This window comes from Aedes aegypti, chromosome 2, assembly GCF_002204515.2.
Source record: "Aedes aegypti strain LVP_AGWG chromosome 2, AaegL5.0 Primary Assembly, whole genome shotgun sequence".
NCBI classification, from domain to species: Eukaryota; Metazoa; Arthropoda; class Insecta; order Diptera; family Culicidae; genus Aedes; species Aedes aegypti.
In genome coordinates this window covers 418,525,571-418,547,539 of record NC_035108.1, presented here as the reverse complement: position 1 = coordinate 418,547,539, position 21,969 = coordinate 418,525,571, and the positions used below count along the sequence as shown (strand labels likewise).

The following is a 21,969-nucleotide window of genomic DNA, read 5'->3' as shown; positions in this document are numbered from 1 at the left end:
ACGAGATCAAACTCAGATTAGACATGTGTGTCGCCGGGCCATGTAGCCATCGTCGATCCACTGCACGTTTATTTGATAACCTTTTTTTCTGAAAATGCTTGAGGAAATATTCAGGCATAGCTTTGGGAATTTCTAGCGATATTCTTCAAATGATTTCTCAAAGAATTTGATGTTTTTCTTGTAACTTCTCCACGGATTTCAACTGGATCATTTCGAGGCTGGCGTACAGTGATTCTATCAATAATTTCTTCATGTACTCATCTCGAACCTTCCTGATATTATGTTCAGGTATAATAATTAAAACATATTCCTCAAATCATTCCGACAGAGAAACAGACAGATCTCCTAGAAAATCCACTTGTCAACTCATTATTCAACTATTATTCATGTATAAAAACTTATGTGTTTTGCTTCAAAAATGGTTCCAGGGCAGGGATGTCACCAGATTTTTTTCCAAATCGATTTGAAAGATTCCTTTAAGGAGAAGCGGCGTGTAACTCAAAGAATCATTAGAATCATCATTGATGTAACAGTAGTAGTATCGCCTTTCCATGTATATTTTCAAAACAAACAAACAAAACATATAACATTTGTGTTAAGCATATTTTTATGTAACCACATGGGAAATTTAGTAGATTGACGAGTATTGGAAATCAAAATCAACTGTTCAATCGTACATATCAAAAGAAAAAAACACAATTTAATAAAGGGCAACGGAATTTCTCTGTTTTTTATTGGATTTATCGCATATTTTTGTTATGCATCGGTACGGTTTATGTTTACAAGGGATGACGGTGTTGCCAGGTGATTGGTGACAGATTTTTCTAGCAATTGTTATATGCTTGTTTCCGGAACAATTGCTGCAAATTATAAAAACTTATCATTTTGCAAATAGTTTTCCATCACAAGATCACTGATTTCATAAAATTTTAATGATTTTTGTGATCAATCCACATTAAATGCTATGATTTTACAGATAACAACTCTGACATCACTGCGCTCAACGATCGCGATGATTGTGCACACACGATAGACGCGTCTCGACGCATCCCGACGCATCGCACTGTGGAGATTTTCAATTATTTTGGGTGGTCCAAATTGATAAACACTTGGTATGATTTTATGCTTCGTAGAGATGGTTTCTGTAATTTGAGAGAATCGAAAAACAAACAACGTATGAGTTTCAAGTTTCTATGCTTTGCCCAACTTGTCTGCACTGAAAATTAATACAACAGAAAAAAAAGTTGGATATTTTAGACTATAAACACAGGCTTGTCTCAGTGTGCGGTGGCGGCGTCGATTCGCAACAAGTGAAAACCATCGCCATAATAGTTTTGAGTGATGCGGTTGATAAAACTTTATAAATATTGAGATCCCGGTGGAAATGTGTTCCTTTAAGGAAAGTGAATAAAAGATTTGTTTAGTGGAAGTGTAGTGAACGCAATATGATTCCAAAACACAAATGCTTGCTTCTGAATTACAATCGAAAAGGTAGGCACCTCCTATTTACTAGTGTAGTTGTGTGAGGCAATGAAATGCGGCATGAAATCGGAGATTTTTTTTGAGAATATAAATCTCATGTATATTGTCGCTAAATTGATAATGCTGTATCTGAAAGTGTTGATTAAATATTGAAATACCACCTGAAGCATTTTTCTTCGCATAAATTATCCATTAAATCAGGTGATAAGCAGTTATATTTCATCGATGTTGCAAATACCAATACTATCATAACAATATGTTAATGATTTTGGAAGAAGCCATTTTGTGATGACGCACCAAAAGGCCTTAAAAGCTCCTTGGAAAATCGAATCAATATTGAAGTAACGAATTCCTTGAGGAATTTTAACAGAAAACTCTTATAGAGTTCCATCAGGAAATGGTTCAAATATTCCTTAAGGAATTTCTCAGGAATTTCAAATTCTCTGATAGTTTTTTTATTATATTTATTAATTAGTTCTACTGTGCCTTTGATCGAGAATTTCACCAAGAAATTTCTCCAGAATTTAAAATGAATTCTGCTATAAATTCTTCAAACCATTCAGCCTACGATACCTTCAATTTTTCCCGGATTTTCTGTCCAGGGATTGATAAATTATTCCAGCCTTTTTCATGAATTATTTTACAGACCATTCCAGTATTAATTCGTTGAATTCTTCATAAATTATGAAACAGGTATTCTTCCAAAACCTGAAAAAAATCTTCTTGGAATATCAATTTCATTATGAATTTATACACGAGTCTCAAAGTATTCATCCAGGCAGCGTCTATTCATTACGTAACTCTAAATTTGGTAATCCCCCCAGACCGTAACGTTTTTTGAGCCATAACGCTTGAGCCTATTCCCCATCCCCCTAGAGCGTTACGTAATTTGTGGACGGCGCCTTAAAGGATTCTATGTGGATAGAAATCCTTCTCTGACTACATCAGGATATTATGAAGAAAGTTCTCTATGACATTTTTCAGTCAGTTCTGCAGGAAATTTTTGAAGTATTTGTCGAGAGATTTATCTACGGATATTACAAAAGTGTATGCAGAAATTCCTTCAAAAACTGACCAAGTCCGCAGTACCCCCAAAGAATTCTCCTATGGTACTCTTGACAATCCCAGAAGGTATTCGTTCCGAAACTTTTCTTTGGAAAATCTCTCAAGGATAGTTCTGGTTTAGAATGAAGTTTTCTAGTAATTTCTTCATGAATTCTTTTAAACATTTTATTGAAGAATTCGTAGGAAATTTTTTTCTAAAACTTTTCCAAGAAATTATGAAGCTTTCGTTTTAAAAATTTTACCATGAATCTCTCATAAAAGATGCTTGAAAGTCCATAATTGCCTGCTAGAAAGATTCATGAGCTGCCTCACATTAATTTTTTTTTATAGATTTCTAAAAGATCTCATCTGTGAATTCCTTCCAGAGTTTCTCCAAGTGTTCAATAATTCGTCAAAGATTTATTTTTTCAGCATGCATTTATTTAAGAATTACTCCAATAAAGACGTAATAATAAAAATATATAAAATAAACACAATATATCAAACTGGTAAAAATATTGAAAAATATACAGCCATTCCATGAAAAACCAATCTAGAGGGTCACCGAATTCCGTGAAAATTTGCTATTATGTGCCTTATCCGAAACAAGGATATACGTGTTTGTAGATTTTTTGATTAGGGTGACCATTTCCAAAATAAGGTGACCAGAAAAATCACGATTTTCCAAAATTTTTATTTTATTTTTAAATTATAACTTTTGAACCGTTTAACCGATTTTCAATTTTCTTGGACGAAATTAAAGCTAAAGATTTTGACTTTTCAAGAAAAATATAAAATTTTACAAAATTTGTTTTTTACATGAAAAAACAAATCCAAAATTTCCGTTTTTCGCGTTTTGAAGGCCAATAGGGACTATTGCTGTTCTCATTTTTTCTTGAAAGTTCAGAAAATTTTGCGTTTTCTGTCAAGTTTTCAGCGATGTTTGTTTTTTAGGTTTTGAGATATATTTTTTTGAAAATTAAAAATCAGTCATTTTTCATCGGCACACACTGTAGGTCTCAGCGCATTAGATTTTTTATTTTTTTTAACCATAACTTTTGAACAGCTTAATCGTTTCCAATCTTTTTAATGGAATAAAAGCTTAAGATTTCAACTTTTCAAAAAAAAAATGGAACTCTGATTTTGTTTTATGTGAAAAAATATATTTGTTTTTAAACTATAATTTTTTTATATATTTTCATGTAAAATCTTTTGGTCAAGCGGTTCAAAAGTTATAATGTTTTAAAAAATAAAAGTTTTGCAAAAACCTAAAACACGTGTATCTTTACATCGGATAAGGAACAAAATAGCAAATTTTCACGGAATTCGGTGGCCCACTACATCGGTTTTTCATGGAATGGCTGTATATGTAAAAAAGACTGAAAATTCATGCTAGGTGAATAATATCAATTTAAGATTAATTTTATTATAAAAAATAAATGTTGAACGAAATGAAGGAAAAAAAAAACATTTTGCTCCGATACGATGTAACGAAAATAAAAACCGAGTTACGTTACATCGAGGTATTACTGTACTTAGATTGGGAAAAATCCAAGTAAATCATTTATTCAATTTTTGATCACTTTAGGTGACTTATAGTCCCTTGAAAGACCTTTCAATACGACCTTGATCTTGAATAAACGTTTGGTTTTGTCATCATAAGTGAAAATAATATACTTCTTTTATTCAGTGAATCAAATTGTCATCATAACATATGGAAAACAAATAACAAAGCAAGCTCGTTCACAACCGTTTGTCCCAACTTTTGCAGATAGGGATACAATCAAAGGCAAAATTGTCATGACAATCACAGGGCGCAACATTGTTGCAACCTTTTCAACTCGCGATTAATCAGTTATTTCAAACACAAAACCGAATTTGTTTTATGGATGCCGTTCCATATTGTATCAATGTTTACCAACACGGAGAAAGTTCTCGAAAATTGCAATGCGAAGCCCAGAAAATCGCTGCGCACGTGGTGATCGATCTTTGTCATATTCTGATCAATTGGTGACAAACTGATGTTGCGGAATAAGAAGAATAGGAAATGACAATGTCTTTGTTGGTGCGCGTTGGGTGACAATTGATTCACTGCTTTTATTCAAGATGTTAGAGCTTTAAAAGTTTCCGGCAAAACGCAATATTCTTCTTTCCCTACGATTTTGGAGAATACTTTGATTCCACTAATTGAGTTGAAGATCTCCTGCCAAAATCCTCCAAATTCGGAACAACTGACCACGTTTGGCGGAAGGAAAAACCATTGGAATATCTTCAAAACCAAATATCCAATGATTTGAATCGAGAGTTTTTTTTTTGAGAACTTGTGAAAAAATGGTGCAAAATCATCGAGAAACAAAAAAGTTATCACGATTTGAATATTTTTTGCGGTAGAATATAAAGCTGTCGGTAGAGGGGCTTACCATTTCACCCTTGGAAGAACGCGCGCATTCCGGATAACCGTCTTTTCTTCTATTTTCGCTACGTTTAGTGAAAGTTTTAAATCCTACATTTTTGGAAAAATGGTGTAAATTCGGCGGTATCCAAGAAGGATTAGCAATGCTATCTGTCGCTAACGAATCGAAAGCACGGGTCCAAGTAATGGTTGAAAAGGGATCAATAGGTCAGGGATCAAAAACAAGCATTACCAACCTCTTATCCTTGTTTAATTAATTATGATCGTGAGTTACGGCTAACCGGCCGAGTGTAAGTTTAACAACTACCGAAAATATAAACAATGTGAACATTGCATATACTTTGCAATTGGACAAATTGGACAAATTGATGTGAAATATTTGCGGAAAAATTACACATCTTCTCGGTAAGAACGAACTCACGACTCCCTGTTCTCTTGATAGGGCGCGTTACCCCTACGCCACGAGAGGACTCATGGATGCAGAAGTTAACCTAAATTCGATTTTTGCTCAATAATCAAGTAGTCCTCTTTCGCAAAGTGCACCTCTCTCGGAAGAATTAGATGCCCATCCAAACACAACGCTTTCTATTTATATCTAATGCCTAGCCAGAGAGCGCATTATTGATTAGGTATTGAAATACCACACACTACTCACCACTGGCTTCCAATGGGTCGCGACGTCCTCAAACTTTCTTATCTCCTTCATCATCTTGATCCCCATTGTCTTTGCTAATCCAGCTTTCGACCACCTTAGCATGGTATTACTGAAAGACTTAACAATAGATCAAACTTAATTTGAATTTCGATGCTATGGCATGAAAGTACGTCTGAAATATTCAACAGCAGCAGTGGACCTTTGCACGGGTTCACTATTTGACATTTTAGCGGTGCCGTGTTAACCATGGCAACCAGTGAATTCGGCACCGCTCAAACGTCAAATTAGTGAACTAGTGCATAGGTCCATACGCTTTATTTCGTCTGATCGTGTCCTTGTTGGCATTATTAGCTGTGGAAAGCTCATTGTTTTTGTTTGGTAACGGTATTTATTACGGTTGATCATCCCATAGACGACCACTCAATAAATGTCATTTTTTTTTCAATAGTTGTTCAAATGTTACAAATATTCGTTTTGATTACCTAGGTTTAAAGCTTTATCATACATTATTGTTCAATGGCTTTATTGAAGCTGATTCCATGATAAGTGAAATGCCTTTATATTCAATGTAGCCAACGCCACCCAGGAAGGCTCATCCTTTGAGAGCGCATCCTCCTTGTACAGTCTCGCTCGAGTCGATGCCATTTGCGAGGATACACCTCCAATCGAGGAGAGACCATCGGCCCCTCAAATTCCACCCCTCCCGAAACCGTCACCAACTCACTCGGTTAGTAGCAGCTCCAGCGGAAGCTACAAAATGGCAAACAAGAAGCGCACAAGTTCTCCATCACGACAAACCATCCCGAAAACACTGCCAGCAAAAACGAAAATCAAACCGGAGTCAATATCCGATGACGAGAGAAGCGAGAAACGCTATTCTTCCTCACACGACGAAAAGGACATCAAAGGAACTGTTGCCAGACCCACTCGAAGAGGTCGCGATTGGAACGAAGAGGAGCGGCGTAGGAAAAAGAGTTTGTTCAAGTTGGAGTTCGACAAAGATTCGCTCAAGACCTATACGACTCCGATGAGGCAACCAAGTCCTGGTTTCAAGAAATTGTCCCCAGAAGACAAAGGGGCCCTGAACACCCTGGATGGTACCAGTCCAAGCAGCAAACAGAAACGCTTCCGGCCTAAGACTAGAAAATTACCACGATCCAGAACTTCTGTTGGTGGCGGTGAAGAATCCGTTAGTACACCAATGCGACGAGTTAAAACTCCCCTGATTCGTAGTCCCGAAAAGATGCAAGCCTCTACTTTACCAGTGCACACAGTGACAACGCCAAAACTTAGTCCCTCTCAGTATTATTCTCAAATACGTAGTCCTCCGTCCGGTAGTTCTCCCTTGAAGCAGAAAATTTCCCCAGAAAAACGACTTAAAGCAAAATCCACTGAGTCGTTGCGATCGGTGTCTCCGGGATCGGATTCCGTATTCTACAGTGAAGCAGATGGCTTGTCTCAATCCGATAAGCAAGTACGTATTCGCGCATCGTTCGTAGTCTTTGCAGAAGTAACCATTTTACTATTTTCCGAAGATTCATTGCCATCACTGCGGTAAGGACGTCGAGGTTGTTAGTGTTCCCGGTGAATCGGAAGGATCCATGACGGCACTAACGTTAGATTCGACGGACGGCGATCGACCGGATATAGTGCAGCCCCCGGAGGGGTTCGCTGATTCTCCCGATTGTACGAAAACTCCCCACCACACACGACTGTATAAGAAGATGGACAAGCGATTTCGTTCCGAAGATCGACACGCCGATCGTAGGCACTTTAAATCGCGGCAGGAGTATCGAGCGAAGGTTTGTATCTGCGTAAAACAAGAATTGGGATAGATTTAGCGTAACTTGTTTTTTCAGAGTGAGGAACGCGGGAAAGACGACAGCGAACAGGGTACCTTACGACCCGCAGGATCTTCACCTTGTGTCGCGCCTGTAGCTCCGTACAGCGACCATCAGGTTGAACCGGAGCAAGGTGTCTATCATGGTAACTACAAAGCCGGATTGTGGATCTGCATTGCTGACCGAGATGTATGGCGACGACATGATCTCCTTGGCGAAGGTAGCTTTGATCGACCTCCTCGGGATCTTGCCGAACGAAGAGGGTCAACCGAATCCGAGAAGGACTTCCGTAAAAAGTATCAAGCAATCACTCATAGACTGGTCCACCGGAAATCATGCGTAGAGATGTATCGCCGGCAGAATACGAATAGCTTTGGTAAGGGCATGGAGACTAACTTCATAACGAGATTCCTTGATCCGATGTGCGATTTTCATTACAGAAACGGACAAAACGGTTGTGGTATGCAGAAAATCAGGTGAGTTTGGTTTCCGCATACATGGTTCCAAGCCAGTGGTAGTTTCTGCCATCGAGCCGGATACTCCAGCGGAAAGTTCGGGCCTCGAAGTGGGAGACATCGTGCTGTCGGTGAATGGGATTTCAGTGATCGACAAGAGCCACTCAGAAGTGGTCAAAATCGCTCACGCTGGTAGTGATACTTTGGAGTTGGAGGTAGGTTAGAATATATTGAAGAATTTCGTATTATTGTATGAGGATTCATCTTTTAGGTTGCAAGAACGATCGGTGTGTTGTCTCCGCTAGAGGATACTACAATCAATCCAGCGATCTACTCGGGTTTTCTGTGGCGACTGTCCAGTAGTTCTACTACTAAATGGGTTCGACGGTGGTTTTCGCTTCGCCCTGACCACTGTCTATATTTCTACAAATCAGAGTTGGTACGTACATCTGCCATTCTATAAAGATATCTATAATCTATTATGGATAATATGATTGCTTCCAGGATATCCAACCCATCGGTGCCATCATACTGACCAACCACAAAGTGGAACGACTTGGGGTGGAAGCGGGTGGTCGACCTTTTGCATTTGCCATCGAAACTGAAGAGGGCACCAAGGTGAAGCTAGCCGGGGATACGGATGAAGCTGCGAGTCGATGGATAGCCATAATCAGCCATGCGGCTCAACAGAATGATCTTTGGTTGGATACAAGGTAATTGTAGTTTGCTAATAGGTCGATGACTGATTAATAAGAGGAAAAAATGTTTATCACTCAAGTGCTCGTAATCTAAGACTGCCACCGAACGGAATTCCAAAGCCAGATTGTGTCGGTCCTCTGACGAAACTAGGAAGCAAGTGGCGATCATGGACCAAGCGGTATTGTGTGCTGAAAGATGCTGTTCTCTACTTCTATCACGAGAGCACCAGCAAGAATGCTTTCGGTAAGAATGCTTGGGAGAAGGGTTTTGAAAATCTTGTTTTTATTGTAAACTGATAACATTCCCTATTACTCTTAATTCATCCATCAGGAATGGCATGCTTGCAAGGATATCGAGTTCAACCATCCTCTGCTGGTGGCAAAAAGTACGCTTTTGAGATTGTTCCTCCAGAGTTGACGTTGCGTCACTATTACTTCCATACTGACACAGAAATGGACAAGAAACGGTAAGTACCAGTTATTTTTCATTTAATTTTAAGGTGAAGATGAAACGAAGCCTAACCTAAAATTTTCAAGAGCACAAATCTGAAGAACCAAACATTTGTTCAATCTGAAAACTTAATCGATTGGTCACTAGCTGTTGGTGACCAATCGATTAAGTTTTCAGCTCAAAAAGGTGTTCGGTTCTCCAGATTTATGCTCTTGAAAATTTGAAATTTGGCTTCGATCTATCTTCATTTTAAGGTGAAGATGCCATGAAACTACAGCTAATATTTTCAAGAGCACAAGTCAGGAGAACCAAACATCCGATCAAACTCAAAGCTTGATCGATTGGTCACATGCTGGTCGTGACCAATCGATGAAGTTGTCATCTAATACGGATGTTCGGTTCATAGAATTTGTGCTCTTGACAATTTTAGGGTTGGCTTTGTTGCATCTTCAAATTAAATTTCATGCAGCGTTATTATATCACTTAGCTTTTATTGAAAATCACAATTATTTATTGACTCAATATATCAATATTTGTATGATATGTTCAGATTTAGAATCGCTGAATAACCCCTGCAAAATTAACGAAAAGAATCGTTTAAATGGATCCTAGATTAGGTTCCTGAAAAATTCGAGAAGAGATACTTATTTCTTGAAAAACTTTCTGAGAAGTTGTTGATACTTTCCTGAAGGAATCATTGATAGCTAGCCTTTAAAAATATGTGGAATAATATCTGAAAATATTCCACCTTCATTTTAAGTATCGTACAGGCGTATTCGCAGTGATCGATTTCTCTTCATCGACTTTCTGATTGAATTAATACTGGAAAGGTATTGCGAAATTAGCTCTCATATGATTTTGAAGCACGATCAAAGCAAGCGAAGAAAAACATCCCATCTGTAGCGGTCTATGATTGGCAATGTAACGGAATAAGAGCAGCGAACGAGAGCCCCATAGAGAGAGCGATGATAAAATCCTCTCTTGTTTACCGTTGGGGGTACCGTAAAACGAGGTAACTTTGATAGTTTTTCCGAATGAAACTTGAATATTTATGCATACTGTTTTAAAGAATTATAGTTTATATTTTTAAAACAAGTACTGGCATCCTCGATTGCAGTTGAAAGATTGCCAAAAGATTTATTTTGAATGGATTTATAATTTTTCATATAATCGAAATTCAGCTTTCTGTTTTGGGGTAACTTTGATAATGGAGTATAAATCGAACAAAATTGAATGAATTCTCGCATAACTTCTGATCTCGCCCTAAAAGCCATTGGTAACCATGTGTGTAGCTCGTTGTTTCTGAGCATTTGAATGGATTTTATTGCTATTTAACAACGCTATGGGGAAGAAAGGATCATTATCTACCTGCCCGTGATGTTGGTTTGGATGCTTATTCCTTCTTTTGCTCAGAAACAACGAGCTACACAGGTGGCTACCAATGGCTTTTAGGGCGTTATCTCAGAGTATGCGAGAATTCCGGAACATTTATAGGGCATTACATACCTCTAGGCGTTTAACGTTATATGGAAATATCTGACTTAGATTACAAAAATGGTCCCAGTTTGTGAAAATGATATTCGCTAAGAGATTTGAGACCATATTCAAGTTCGATGATAACTAGGTTGTCAAGGATAAGTGACCAACTAAACTTCATCATATAGTGGTCGTAGAACAGATTGTTGGTAAGCGTTCCAAAAATGCTAAAATCGTTTCAATTTTAAAAAATTCTTATATCAAGCCTCAAATGTTCTCAATTCAAATGAAAATAGCTGTTACATGAAGTGTTATACTATTTTTTTATAGTTTTGCATTCGTTTTACTTAACCGATTAACAGAAATCATGATATTTGGCTTAGTATGTAGTGGGTCTCGCACCATCAAAGTTACCCGCATTATCACAGATACCACGTTTTACGGTAACTTAAAATTTCGCAGATCTTCTCAATAAAAACTTCACTCATAAGCTACAAACAATCAAATAAATGAACTTTGAATTAAATATTGATCGTATATTTCATTTCATAAACACGGCCAATGAAAACCCGTCTGAATATCCCAGATTTCCTTTGAATATTTGGACTCATACAATCACAAGGGCGTAACTTCAAAACGGGCCCTACGATTTTTTTTTTTGAATTTTCGCTCAGACGTGCAGCATAGCTGTAAAAAATGACTGGTGGCGGTGAGCACAGATTTGATAGAGTTTTTTTTTCTGATGATAATGGTCAGGGGACTACCGTGCCTGTATGATACTAAACGAGAAGTTTCTTCTTTACACCATTGCACAATGGCCCGAATCGACAATTGTGCAGGAAAAAAGTGTTTTCTCTGTTCTCATTGATTTGATGTTTCCGTAGTTGAGTTCAGCATCGTCTTGGAAAATAGTTTAATAGGGTGGTCCTCACTTAGGTTTTAATTTGAATCAAACTTTTTTGTTTGAGGAAATTTTTGATTGCGTTTTTCTGCAAACTCATTGAAAATATTTTTATAAAAATTTTCAGAAGACACTTCTTTTTCATCTCTTGCTTTGAGCGTAGTAAATTCATTCTGAAATTTTAACTCAGAGTGCACCAAAAAATCAGTAAATTGGGCTTACATTTTTGTCTACAGTTTTAGAGAATGTGGTCTTCAGAAGAGTTGCAGAGACTTCCTCTACACACATTTTTTGCTGAAAATTGCTGTTTTATCACCCTTGTCGTTTGGAAGTTATAAGCAGAATTAAGTGTAGAACTATTGAAATTTTAGAAAATTATAACTCATGGTATTGGTCCGATCTTTTATTTTCCTTTAAGCGGCATTTAAATTGCGATTATTTTTTTGTTTATAAAAACTGTAAGAACGTCGTTTTCTGGAATTCAAAAAACTCACTTAAAAAATAACTTAAAAAATCTAAATTAACCTATTTTTACCAGATGTTAAAATAAGCGTGCTGTCTTCAGCAAAGTGGTGTATTTTAACTAAATCTATAGCTCTCTCATACACAACTTTTGGCTCAATTTCATTCAGATGGATGGCGGAAATTTAACCTGTAGGCGGATTCCGGAGCTTTTCTTTTTTTGTAAGAAACGAAAATTTTCTTGCTGATGGGCAATGGAAAAAAATTCTTCTCTTTGAACAAATTGTTCGTCGAAATTCGCCTACTGGTGTGCAAAAATCGAGCATAGATTTATTATTCACTAGTTGTCCCGGCAAACTTCGTCTTGCCATCAAGTAGGCTGTTGAAACCCGCTATGAATCGTCTCATACAAAATGACAGTTCCGTTCAGTCCCGTTTTTCCTACTTTCCCGGTGAACATCCTGGAACTTTTATACACACAAACACGTCGGAACCCTTGACGTACAAAATGGAAATAGAATCATCCAAATACGTTGCCCCGTTCGTGAGCCATTTCGTGACATACGAACACCATTCCATTTTTATTTATATTATTCATTTATTTATTTCTTCTCTAATTGATACTGCTTGATTTTTTTTTCAACGTGTTTTCGAATGAATAAACTTATTGCTTCCGCCAAGGTTGTCGTGTTAAATTTCTAGAGTTGTAATATTCCCTGCAAAAAAAAATTGTTTGGAATTTCTTCAACTAGGAAAAATTGGTGTCTACGTCAATTTGTTCGTCATAGTATAATGAAACTTCGGAGTTCATTCAAAACATTTGCTAAGAAGCTAGATACAAATACCTTCAGTAAAAATTACATTCGTTCAAACGTCAATCATTGCCAAACATAAAATACGAAGAAAATAGAAGAAAATTTTTTGAAGCAGCTTTTCTGTAAAGTATATCTTCAGGAATTACGTCAAAAAGTTTCAGAAATTCTGCGGAAATTTTTGAAATTTCCCACAAAATTATCCGACAAATTTATTTAGAAAGATCTTCAAATACTTTTTGACATGTATTACTCTAGCAATCTGATATAAATAGGACATGGATATGGAGGGGTTAGTAGAGTCATTTGTAAACAAATCTCTAATAAAATTATTAAGGAGTTCCTGGAGCAGTTTAAAAACCAAAAATGCAGAGTGATTGATTTCTAAATGTCATTTATGTATGAATCCAGGGATTAACGTTCAGAAAAGTAATTTCTATCACCTTAAAGAATACCTGATGAAATTTCTGGAAACATCTTTTAAAAGTTCAATAATGAATTTCAAAATAGTTTGAAATTTTATAAAATTCCCGAGTAGAATCACTAAAGCTGTTGAACAAGCAAATTTCTGCTGAAATACTTGGATGAAGCTCTGGGACATAATAATGTTTCTCTTTCTTATAACTCTGTAAAAAATCCTGAACTAGATAAACTTTCAAATATATTCGCGGAAGAGTTTTCAAAAGAACAGTTGAACGAAATCCACAAAAAAAAAAACTTTATATGAACGATTTTTTTTAGTTTACTTAGGTACGCATTTCTGTTTTATTGTTTAATATTATTTTCGAGAAAGTTTTGAAGGAATGCTGGGCGCAACATAAGATTAATTGAGAAATGTTTTCTGTAGTTTAACTAACTGGAATGGATGTGACAATACTGAGAATTATCGTTTGTTAATATGCTTATGTTTGGGTATCAATTAAGGGGCATATTTGTTTAAAATCATTTAATAAGATACCAATACAACGATACTTAAGGATTCCATTTTCAAACTATTCACTAGCTGGACCCAAGTTCAGCATTGCTTGACGAAGCCAATACAGGTCGAACTCGATTATCGGGAGACTCGGCTATCCGGAATTTTAGACTCGATTTTAAGTATTGCAATATACAATATGAATGGTTCAGCAGTTTTGGACGTAGGTGGTTTGAAAAAGTTTTTTTTGTGTATGCTGATCAAAAAATGTTTTTCTTCTCGAGACCCCTAATGCTCCTAGAAATAAAATCTGGCTACGCCACTGCATCATATAAATAAAACAACTAAAAAGATAATATTTAAGTTTATTCATCGCAGATTTTATTTTTTCTTTCAGTGATCCGGAGTGAAAAATAAATCGATACTCCGGATAATCGAGTCCGACCTGTATAACATGTTGATAACATAGAATTCTGATATATGTAAATATCACCTAAAAATTAATTAACCATGTGATGATGATAATTATTTTAAAAATCGCTCGGTCTGGTCTATCAGAGTAAAGAAACTTCATTAGAATATGAGAAATCTATTTCAAGACTTTTTTCCATCTTTTGTATGAAGAGATCATTGTGTATTGTGACACCGCCTCTATGGGTTACAGTCAGCCCTGTCGTCGTAAATTTTGAGCTTCTTAGTCGTCCCTTTTAGAAGGGGGCGTTAATATAACCCATAGGGCGCTTCTACTTCCAAGAGTTAATGGGGCGTTTCAAAAGAAAATTTTCGCAGATATTTCAATGTTTGGAACATTCACAAGAGAATCAGTATGCATCTAGACGATTGTGTTCCAATTCAATTAAAATAGGGATCGAAGAGATCTCCTAAGCTTCAACATTGTTTAGTTCAAAAACTAGGTCTGAGAATTTACCACAAATTATTTTAACAGATGTACGACATCTCTATATGTCAATGTTATACAAGAAGTACTCAAATTCAGAAAAAGTTATAGTTATGTTATAGTTTCTTAATGAATTGAATATAGTAGAAATTATCGAATTATTTTACAGGAAAAACATTTAATAACTCGGTGGAACTGTTTCATACAACAGACAACAAAACTTACCGGCATCATCTATCTTTCTGGTGTAACGTTCCTACAAAAACAGAGCCAGGTTTTTATCTTCTCATGATAAGGAAATTGTGAAACGCAAATTATAAGCGTAAGTTTAGTAGAATCGACGTGTTGTATTTTTTTTGGAACTCCTGGTTCCAAAAATAATTCGATAATTTTTAGAAGGCTGATACGTGACCGATATTTACTGATATTATCGTTTCATTTGTTAAACACAGCTCAAATTGATAAGAACATCATTCATTACTGAAAATTAAGAACCGGTTTGTATGAACATTTTTGCCACCACCTGACGTTTTAATAAACGATCATGAGCATGATTGACCGCCCGCAGATGCTTCTCCGTTATTGCAAGAACAGCTGTACTTACACGCTACAGACGCTACTCGAGATCAGTAGCATCCTTAATTTGTAAGTTCTGGTGCTCTCATTATTATAATAAACAATAGCGGCGCCGGCTGCGTGCGAATGCAGGTCAATTTGGGATGAGAGAGAAATGTTGACGTGTTACTTGCTTTATGGAAGCCGAAGAGTCCTCTGCACTTCCACAAGTAAACACTGGGAGTTTGGATATGGGGAAGGTATTCGTTTTGGTAAACGATAAAGATATAATTTTAAATGAATGCGTCTAATCGGATTTGCGATATTACTCGATAAACGCATTGAACGCCCAACAAGTGTTCGTCACTCGCCCCCACAGAAGCAAGCGACAAGATCAAAGGATCAAACACTACTAACAAATCACTGAACTTTTTAAATGCTACGCGACCAACGCGCGTTATTTTTGATCCTGCCCTCATCGCCCGCCCCCGCAGGAGCAAGCGTCAAGGTCGAAGGATCAAACACAACTCCCACCTGACGTTTTAATAAATAACGATAAGATATGATTAGAGAAATATTGAGTAAGGTCAGATCTCTAAACATTTTTTCTTAGTTCTAGAATCATTACAACAACATCCATGATTTACGACTTCATCATTTTCAGGCATGATTGAAATATTATAAGCGACTGAAAACAAATTCTCAACGGGGTTAGTGCTGAGATTCATGCACAATTTTTTACATGTTGTATTAATTGCATTAGTGTATCTTACACATTTAAAAAATACAGATCACTGTAAAATTATACCGCAATCGCAACAGCTGAAGGCTTGGTGAAAAAATCACCGAACGATCTGTAAAATCTCTGAACAAAATCATCAAGAAAAACTGGGAAACGGCTCGACCGAGAATCGAACTACTGACCTACCAATCAGAAAGCAGGCTTACTACCACTAAACCAGCTTTCACTGCTTATAAGTGATGTGCAAAAACTGATACAAAAAGAGCTCATACCTGCCAGAGCGGCTGTCAAACGATTTGACAGAAGTTGGGTAAAAATAATGCTGTTACCGAACTGTTCGTTAGTATTTCACAGGGTATAGTAAATTTGTTTGTTTCACGGCTTTTTTCCGCTGAACTGAACACGGATGTTGTCGGTAAAATAAATGAATTCACTGAGAAATCTGTAATTTTGTTGTTTACAGTTAAAATTCGGTGATTTATTTGACAGGATACTGCGATTTATTCCAAGTGTGCACAATTGCCCCATACACAAATGTTTCAGTACGTCAGTTGGCGTACCGCGTTATTCGAAAAAACGACGTAAGCAAGTTTTAATGTTCTTCGAAGTTTTATGTTATTTAGTTTTAATATAGAATGTTGTTATGCATAGAAAAAAATCTGGCGCAGGTTTTTTACTTCGTTTTTCGTAAAACAACCGCTCAAAAATAAACATCGTGAAAAATATAATTGTATTCATAACTATTTTTTCTAGTTTTTAAACTAGTTTCATTAAATTCAGAAATAACGCAAATGCTGCTTCAAAATTGTCTTCCAAATTTCAATATTCTTTCAACGACTCGTGCAGTTATTTGCATGTGGATCAACGAGGACTCCTGCGTTTCTTCAAAGCAATTAAGGGTTATCCTTAATCCACATTGAAGTAGTAGTCAAACAAGTTCATCAAAGAAAGGAAATTTTCTTCTATTACTCATTAAGAAGGAATTCCCGCTTGAATTCGCCTACAGGTGCATACCAGATTCGCCCTGCAGGACAACGATTTTGAGCTTATCATTATCATGAAATAATATAACTTTACGTAGATCCTTGTGGAATGAAATGCAACAATATATCCACAAAATTTTGAACTGTATTAAGACGTTAACATGGTCATGATCTCAAAAAAAAACTCCGTGAGAATAGAACAAATTATTCCACAGCGCTGAAGCGCGTTGGTATAGTTTGTACATTTTTGATTGATATTCTGCAGGGCGATGAGATGCACTTGGTTTCACCAAAATCTACGTAAGATAAGACTATATTATTTGAGGGCGCTGATACAGCTCGGACTTTTCAATTGTTGTGCAACAGGGCGTTAAGATGCACCTCATCTACATGAGACAAGGTCAATTTACTTCGGGGCGTTGATGTAGCTTGACAAATTTGATTGATATCATACTGTGCGTTAAGATGCAGCTGATCTAAATAGGATAACATATTATTGCTCTAGGGTTCTGGAACAGCATAGATTTTTCTCTTGTTAAAGGGCGTTAAGGTGATTATAAAACGAAGCCAAACTTGAAATTTTCAAGTGCACAAGACGAGAGTATCTGACAATTGTTCGCGTTGAAAACCAATCAACTTGCTTGCTTGGTGGTGGTGACCAATGGCATAGATTTTTAACGCGAAGCGCTGTTTGGTTGTTAAGTCTTGTGCTCTTGAAAATTTGAGGTGTGGCTTCGTTCTATAATCACCTTAAGGTTCTATTTAGAATCCGTGTTTACAAAGTTGAAACAGAAATTTTCTCACGAACAGACAAAAATTGTAAAACAACAAAAACGTCTGTTTATCATAGGTATTTTTTGTTTTTCTTGATTTGTTGATCATTAGAATGAAAACCGCTTATTCAGTTTTAACAAATGATCGATTCTTACTGGAGCCTCAAGATGACCTGATCTGTGTAAAACAAGGTCAAATTACTCCAGTGCGTTGATAAAGCTTGGAAATTTTAATAGATGTCATAGAGGGTGTCAGTACGCAACTGATCTACATGAAAAAATATCAAATTACTCCAGTACGTTGATACAGCCTAAGGTTGTGCCTGATGTCATACAGGGCTTTCAAATGCACCTGATATTATTAGGATAAGGTAAAATTTCTTTAGGGCGTTGATATAGCTTATAATTTTCATTTAATGTCCTAGAGGGCGTTGAGATGCAGCTGATCAACATGTGGCATGGTCAAATTACTCCAGGGCGTTGATACATATTGCTTATTTATTTCAACACCCTACAGAACATTGAGATATACCTGATAAAAATGTGATAAAGTTTATTTCTTTGGGCGTTAAAAAAGTTTGTAATTCTTAATTGATGTTCTAAAGGACATTGAGACGACCTAATCTACACACCAAATTTTTATTGCTGGAAGCCAGCAAAATTTTGCTGATTTTTTTTGTGCTGTAAATCCAGCAATCCATCCAGCAATGCAAGCCATTACTGAACTTACAGCAATGTATTTTGACAGCTCGATTGCTGGCTTTCAGCAATTCCTTTATCTCGCGAAAATTGCTCAGCATTTTTTATGCCTGAATGTTTCTCTTCCATTGAGACATTTTTTCCAAATAAATACTGAAAATAAATCACCAGGTAGACTTTCTAACATTTCATACAAGACTTTATTTTTGTCTAATATCCATAATCTGCAGAAATTATATTGAATCCATATTGTAAACAATGTCGCAGGAGTTCTGCTGGATGCAGGATGCAACTATAGGTATCTGAAAGCAAAGGGACTAACATTATGTCTGATTTTCCAACTAATGTTATTTATATTGCTTACCTGACGCCAAGAACTTCCAAATTTAGGATAATCAATGATGTTTCATGTGAAATGAAACAACTTTAGGGATGTGGATGCTGCAGGAAAAATTATCCATAAAAATTACAAGTGTTTGACATACGTTTTGCTGATTGTTTCAGTTATTCTATCACTTACTGAACGGTCCAGCAAACAAGATCGATGATGCTGAATTTACAGTAAAATTTTGTTTGCTGAAGCCGCATCAGCAATTTATTTTGCTGGAAGGTGAAACGAAAATTTGGTGTGTACGAAAGATAAGATCAATTTATTTCAGGGCGTTGATACGGTTTGAATTATTCAATTGATATGTTAGAGGGCTATAATATACATCTGACCTACATGGGAAAAGGTCAAATTACTCCAGGGCGTTGATACAGCTTGACAATTTCTTTTGATATCCTACAAGGCATTCAGATGCACCTTATTTAAATAAGATAAGGTTAAATTTGTTCAGGGCGTTGAAAAAGATTGGAATTTAAAATTGATGTCCGAAAGGGCGTTAATATGTCTGGATCTACGTGAAATAAATCAAATTACTCGAGAGCGTTGGTACATGTTATCACATTACTTTTGCTGTCATACAAGACAATACAATACAAGACAAGACAAATACTAGTTCATATGCACCTGATATTGATAGGTAAGGTGAAATAACTCCAGGGCGTTGATACCACTAGAAATTTTCTATTAATGTCCTACGGGGCGGTAAGATGCACCTCATCATACATAAGATAAGATCAATTACTTCAGGGCGTTGATACAGCTTATAATTTTCAATTTATGTCCTAGAGGGCGTTAAGATGCGCCTGATCCAAATGGGATATGGTAAAATTTCTTCGGGACGTTGATAGAGTTTGAAATTGTCAAATGTGAAAAAAGTTAAATTACTCCTGGTAGTTGGTAGATCATGGCAATGTCTATTGATGTCATACAGGGTGTTCAAATGTATATGATCTTAGTAGGATAAAGTCACATTTCAAAATGCACTTAATCTTAATGAGATCGGGTTAATTTTCTCCCGGACGTTGACACACACACTCAGTTGAGCTCGGCTAATTTTCATTCTTTTACCGAGATCCGCACAGCCGAGCGATCAGCAACCTAATTTTGACTGATATGTCAGTAAAAAATCAAGTTTGTTTATAGCAGCACCTTTGGGTGCCGCTGACATCAAACGTCACTTTTGCTGAGATATCAGTAAACGAACTTTAACCGAGATTTGCACAGCTGATCTCGGCATTCTGATTTAAGTGTGCAGCTTGGAATTTTAAATTGGTGTCATAAAGGACGTAACAATTACCGGATCTACGTGAAACAAGGTAAAAATACTCCAGGGCGTTGATATATCTTGACAATTTCATTGATGTCATACAGGGCGTTAAGATGCACACTTAAATCAGAATGCCGATCTCAGCTGTGCAAATCTCGGTTAAAGTTCGTTTGCTGACAACTCAGCAAAAGTGACGTTTGATGTCAGCGGCACCCACAGGAGCTGCTATAAACAAACTTGATTTTTTGCTGATATATCAGCTAAAACTCAGTTGCTGATCGCTCGGCTGTGCGGAACTCGGCAAAAGAATGTAAATTAGCCGAGCTCAACTGAGTGTTGGTTTGACTTTATTAACGAGATTTTTAGCCCTGGGCTAGTTCATCTCGGGACCAACGGCTTTACTTCCCTTCCGAAGGAAGTCGTCACTATAACTTTTTACGTCATAAGTGACTATGTCGGGGATGGGATTCGATCCCAGGTCCTCGGCGTGAGAGGCGAGTGTTCTAACCACTACACCAGGTCCGTCCCCCTCAACTGAGTGTGTGCATCTGATTTAAAAAGGACAAACTATTCCAGGGCGATGATAGATATTTACAGGGCGTTAAGATGACACTGATATGCATGCAAAAGGTCATATAACTCCAGGGCGTTGATACAGGCATGATTTTTTTTATTGACATCTTAAAGAGCGTCTGATTGTATCTGATTTTGCAAAACTTTATCACATCGCTTACATTTTTTATTAATTTGGATGAAAATTGTAAAAAAAAAATCTAAGAAAAGCTTCTTAGTCGTCGACTAAGCGCGACTAAGCAGGACTACAGGGCTGGTTACAGTCAAATTTTCTTAGTAACTTCCGTGGTTCCAAAGCAATGAATTTAGAGGACGAACTTTGGATTTTTTGGACTTGATTATTTGTCAAAAAACACGTTGGACCCTTCTGTTGACCTCTCTGAAGATATACTCCGAAACCATATAGAAGAACCTACAGACGATAAGTCAACATATTGACTTCTAAATATGTTGACTTATCGATTGACACGTACAATCGTATGCATTGACAGCTGTCGTACTGTTTAGTTCTACACCAATATGTGAACTGCAGCAACTCAATTTAAATATCAAAGTGATCTAACATTAGACAACTTGTTTTTTGCTTTTCCATCTATTTTCTTCTCTAGCTGGGTTGCCGCCCTGGAATACTCGATAGACCGGTGGATGAAGGCTGGCTGAAACACACTGAAAAGATACGAGCAACTCGTATAGTATACATTTCGGCGCGCGTACGTCCGTCATTCTATGTTTTCCTTTTGCTTCGTTCAAGCAACACTCGTCGTTTCGTATAGGGGTTGGTAGGTAGGTACCGCCGATAAGGTCGAACGAAACAGCAGAGTACGCAACGAAATCCCTATTATCATATAGCCACAGCCGTCCTTTTGTGGCGTGCTTGCGACCGTGACTGACATAAAACTTCGTGATTCGCCAGAATCACGGGAGCACAGAGCCAAAGTACCATGCCCACACAGTTACGGATCACCCACAGTGACGGATCACTTTGACGTTCAACATCGAATAACTCGCTCAAAACATAAACGTTGACGTAAAACATATTTTTCCCATGTCATACTATTTGTCTTCTACCATTTGTAATGTTAAGCAAAACATTCAACCGCTAAATAACGGTGTTTTGACAAATATTCAGTTGGTACCACACAGCTATCATTATTTGGTTGTTTGCTGTAAGAAGTGCCGTCAGCATTGATAAGCTCCCACAGGTGGTAAAATTCAAATGTTATAGTATAAAACATGCTCGTCTGCTTCGATATAGTATAAATTCATCTTTGGAAAACAATTTTCTTGATTGTTGATTCTAAATACCGAATATAAGCACTTCTAACTAGTGATCCATAATATGGACCAGGTAATGATTGTTTACCACAGTTATGGATCACTTCCAAAATATGTAGATTTCTGTTATTTTAAGCATTGGATTCGACATTTTTAGACAATAACTCTTAGAATAAAACTAATAAAACATCAAGGTTTGTAAATTTTATT

At 36.8% G+C, this 21,969-nt stretch overlaps 1 protein-coding gene across 6 annotated transcripts in view; it reads left to right on the top strand.

Moving 5' to 3' along the window:
- Positions 1-21,152, top strand: part of LOC5571525 — a 531,761-nt gene extending 510,609 nt beyond the window's left edge. For all 6 annotated transcript variants that reach the window (XM_021847436.1, XM_021847435.1, XM_021847439.1 and 3 more), the window contains 9 exons: positions 6,167-7,068; positions 7,130-7,396; positions 7,454-7,811; positions 7,876-8,105; positions 8,162-8,329; positions 8,395-8,603; positions 8,669-8,832; positions 8,920-9,055; positions 21,093-21,152. In XM_021847436.1, coding sequence (XP_021703128.1) covers positions 6,167-7,068; positions 7,130-7,396; positions 7,454-7,811; positions 7,876-8,105; positions 8,162-8,329; positions 8,395-8,603; positions 8,669-8,832; positions 8,920-9,055; positions 21,093-21,144 — 2,486 coding nt within the window. In that variant the 3' untranslated portion in view covers positions 21,145-21,152. The remainder of the gene's footprint in view (positions 1-6,166; positions 7,069-7,129; positions 7,397-7,453; positions 7,812-7,875; positions 8,106-8,161; positions 8,330-8,394; positions 8,604-8,668; positions 8,833-8,919; positions 9,056-21,092) is intronic.
- The last annotated feature ends 817 nt before the right edge of the window (positions 21,153-21,969 follow it).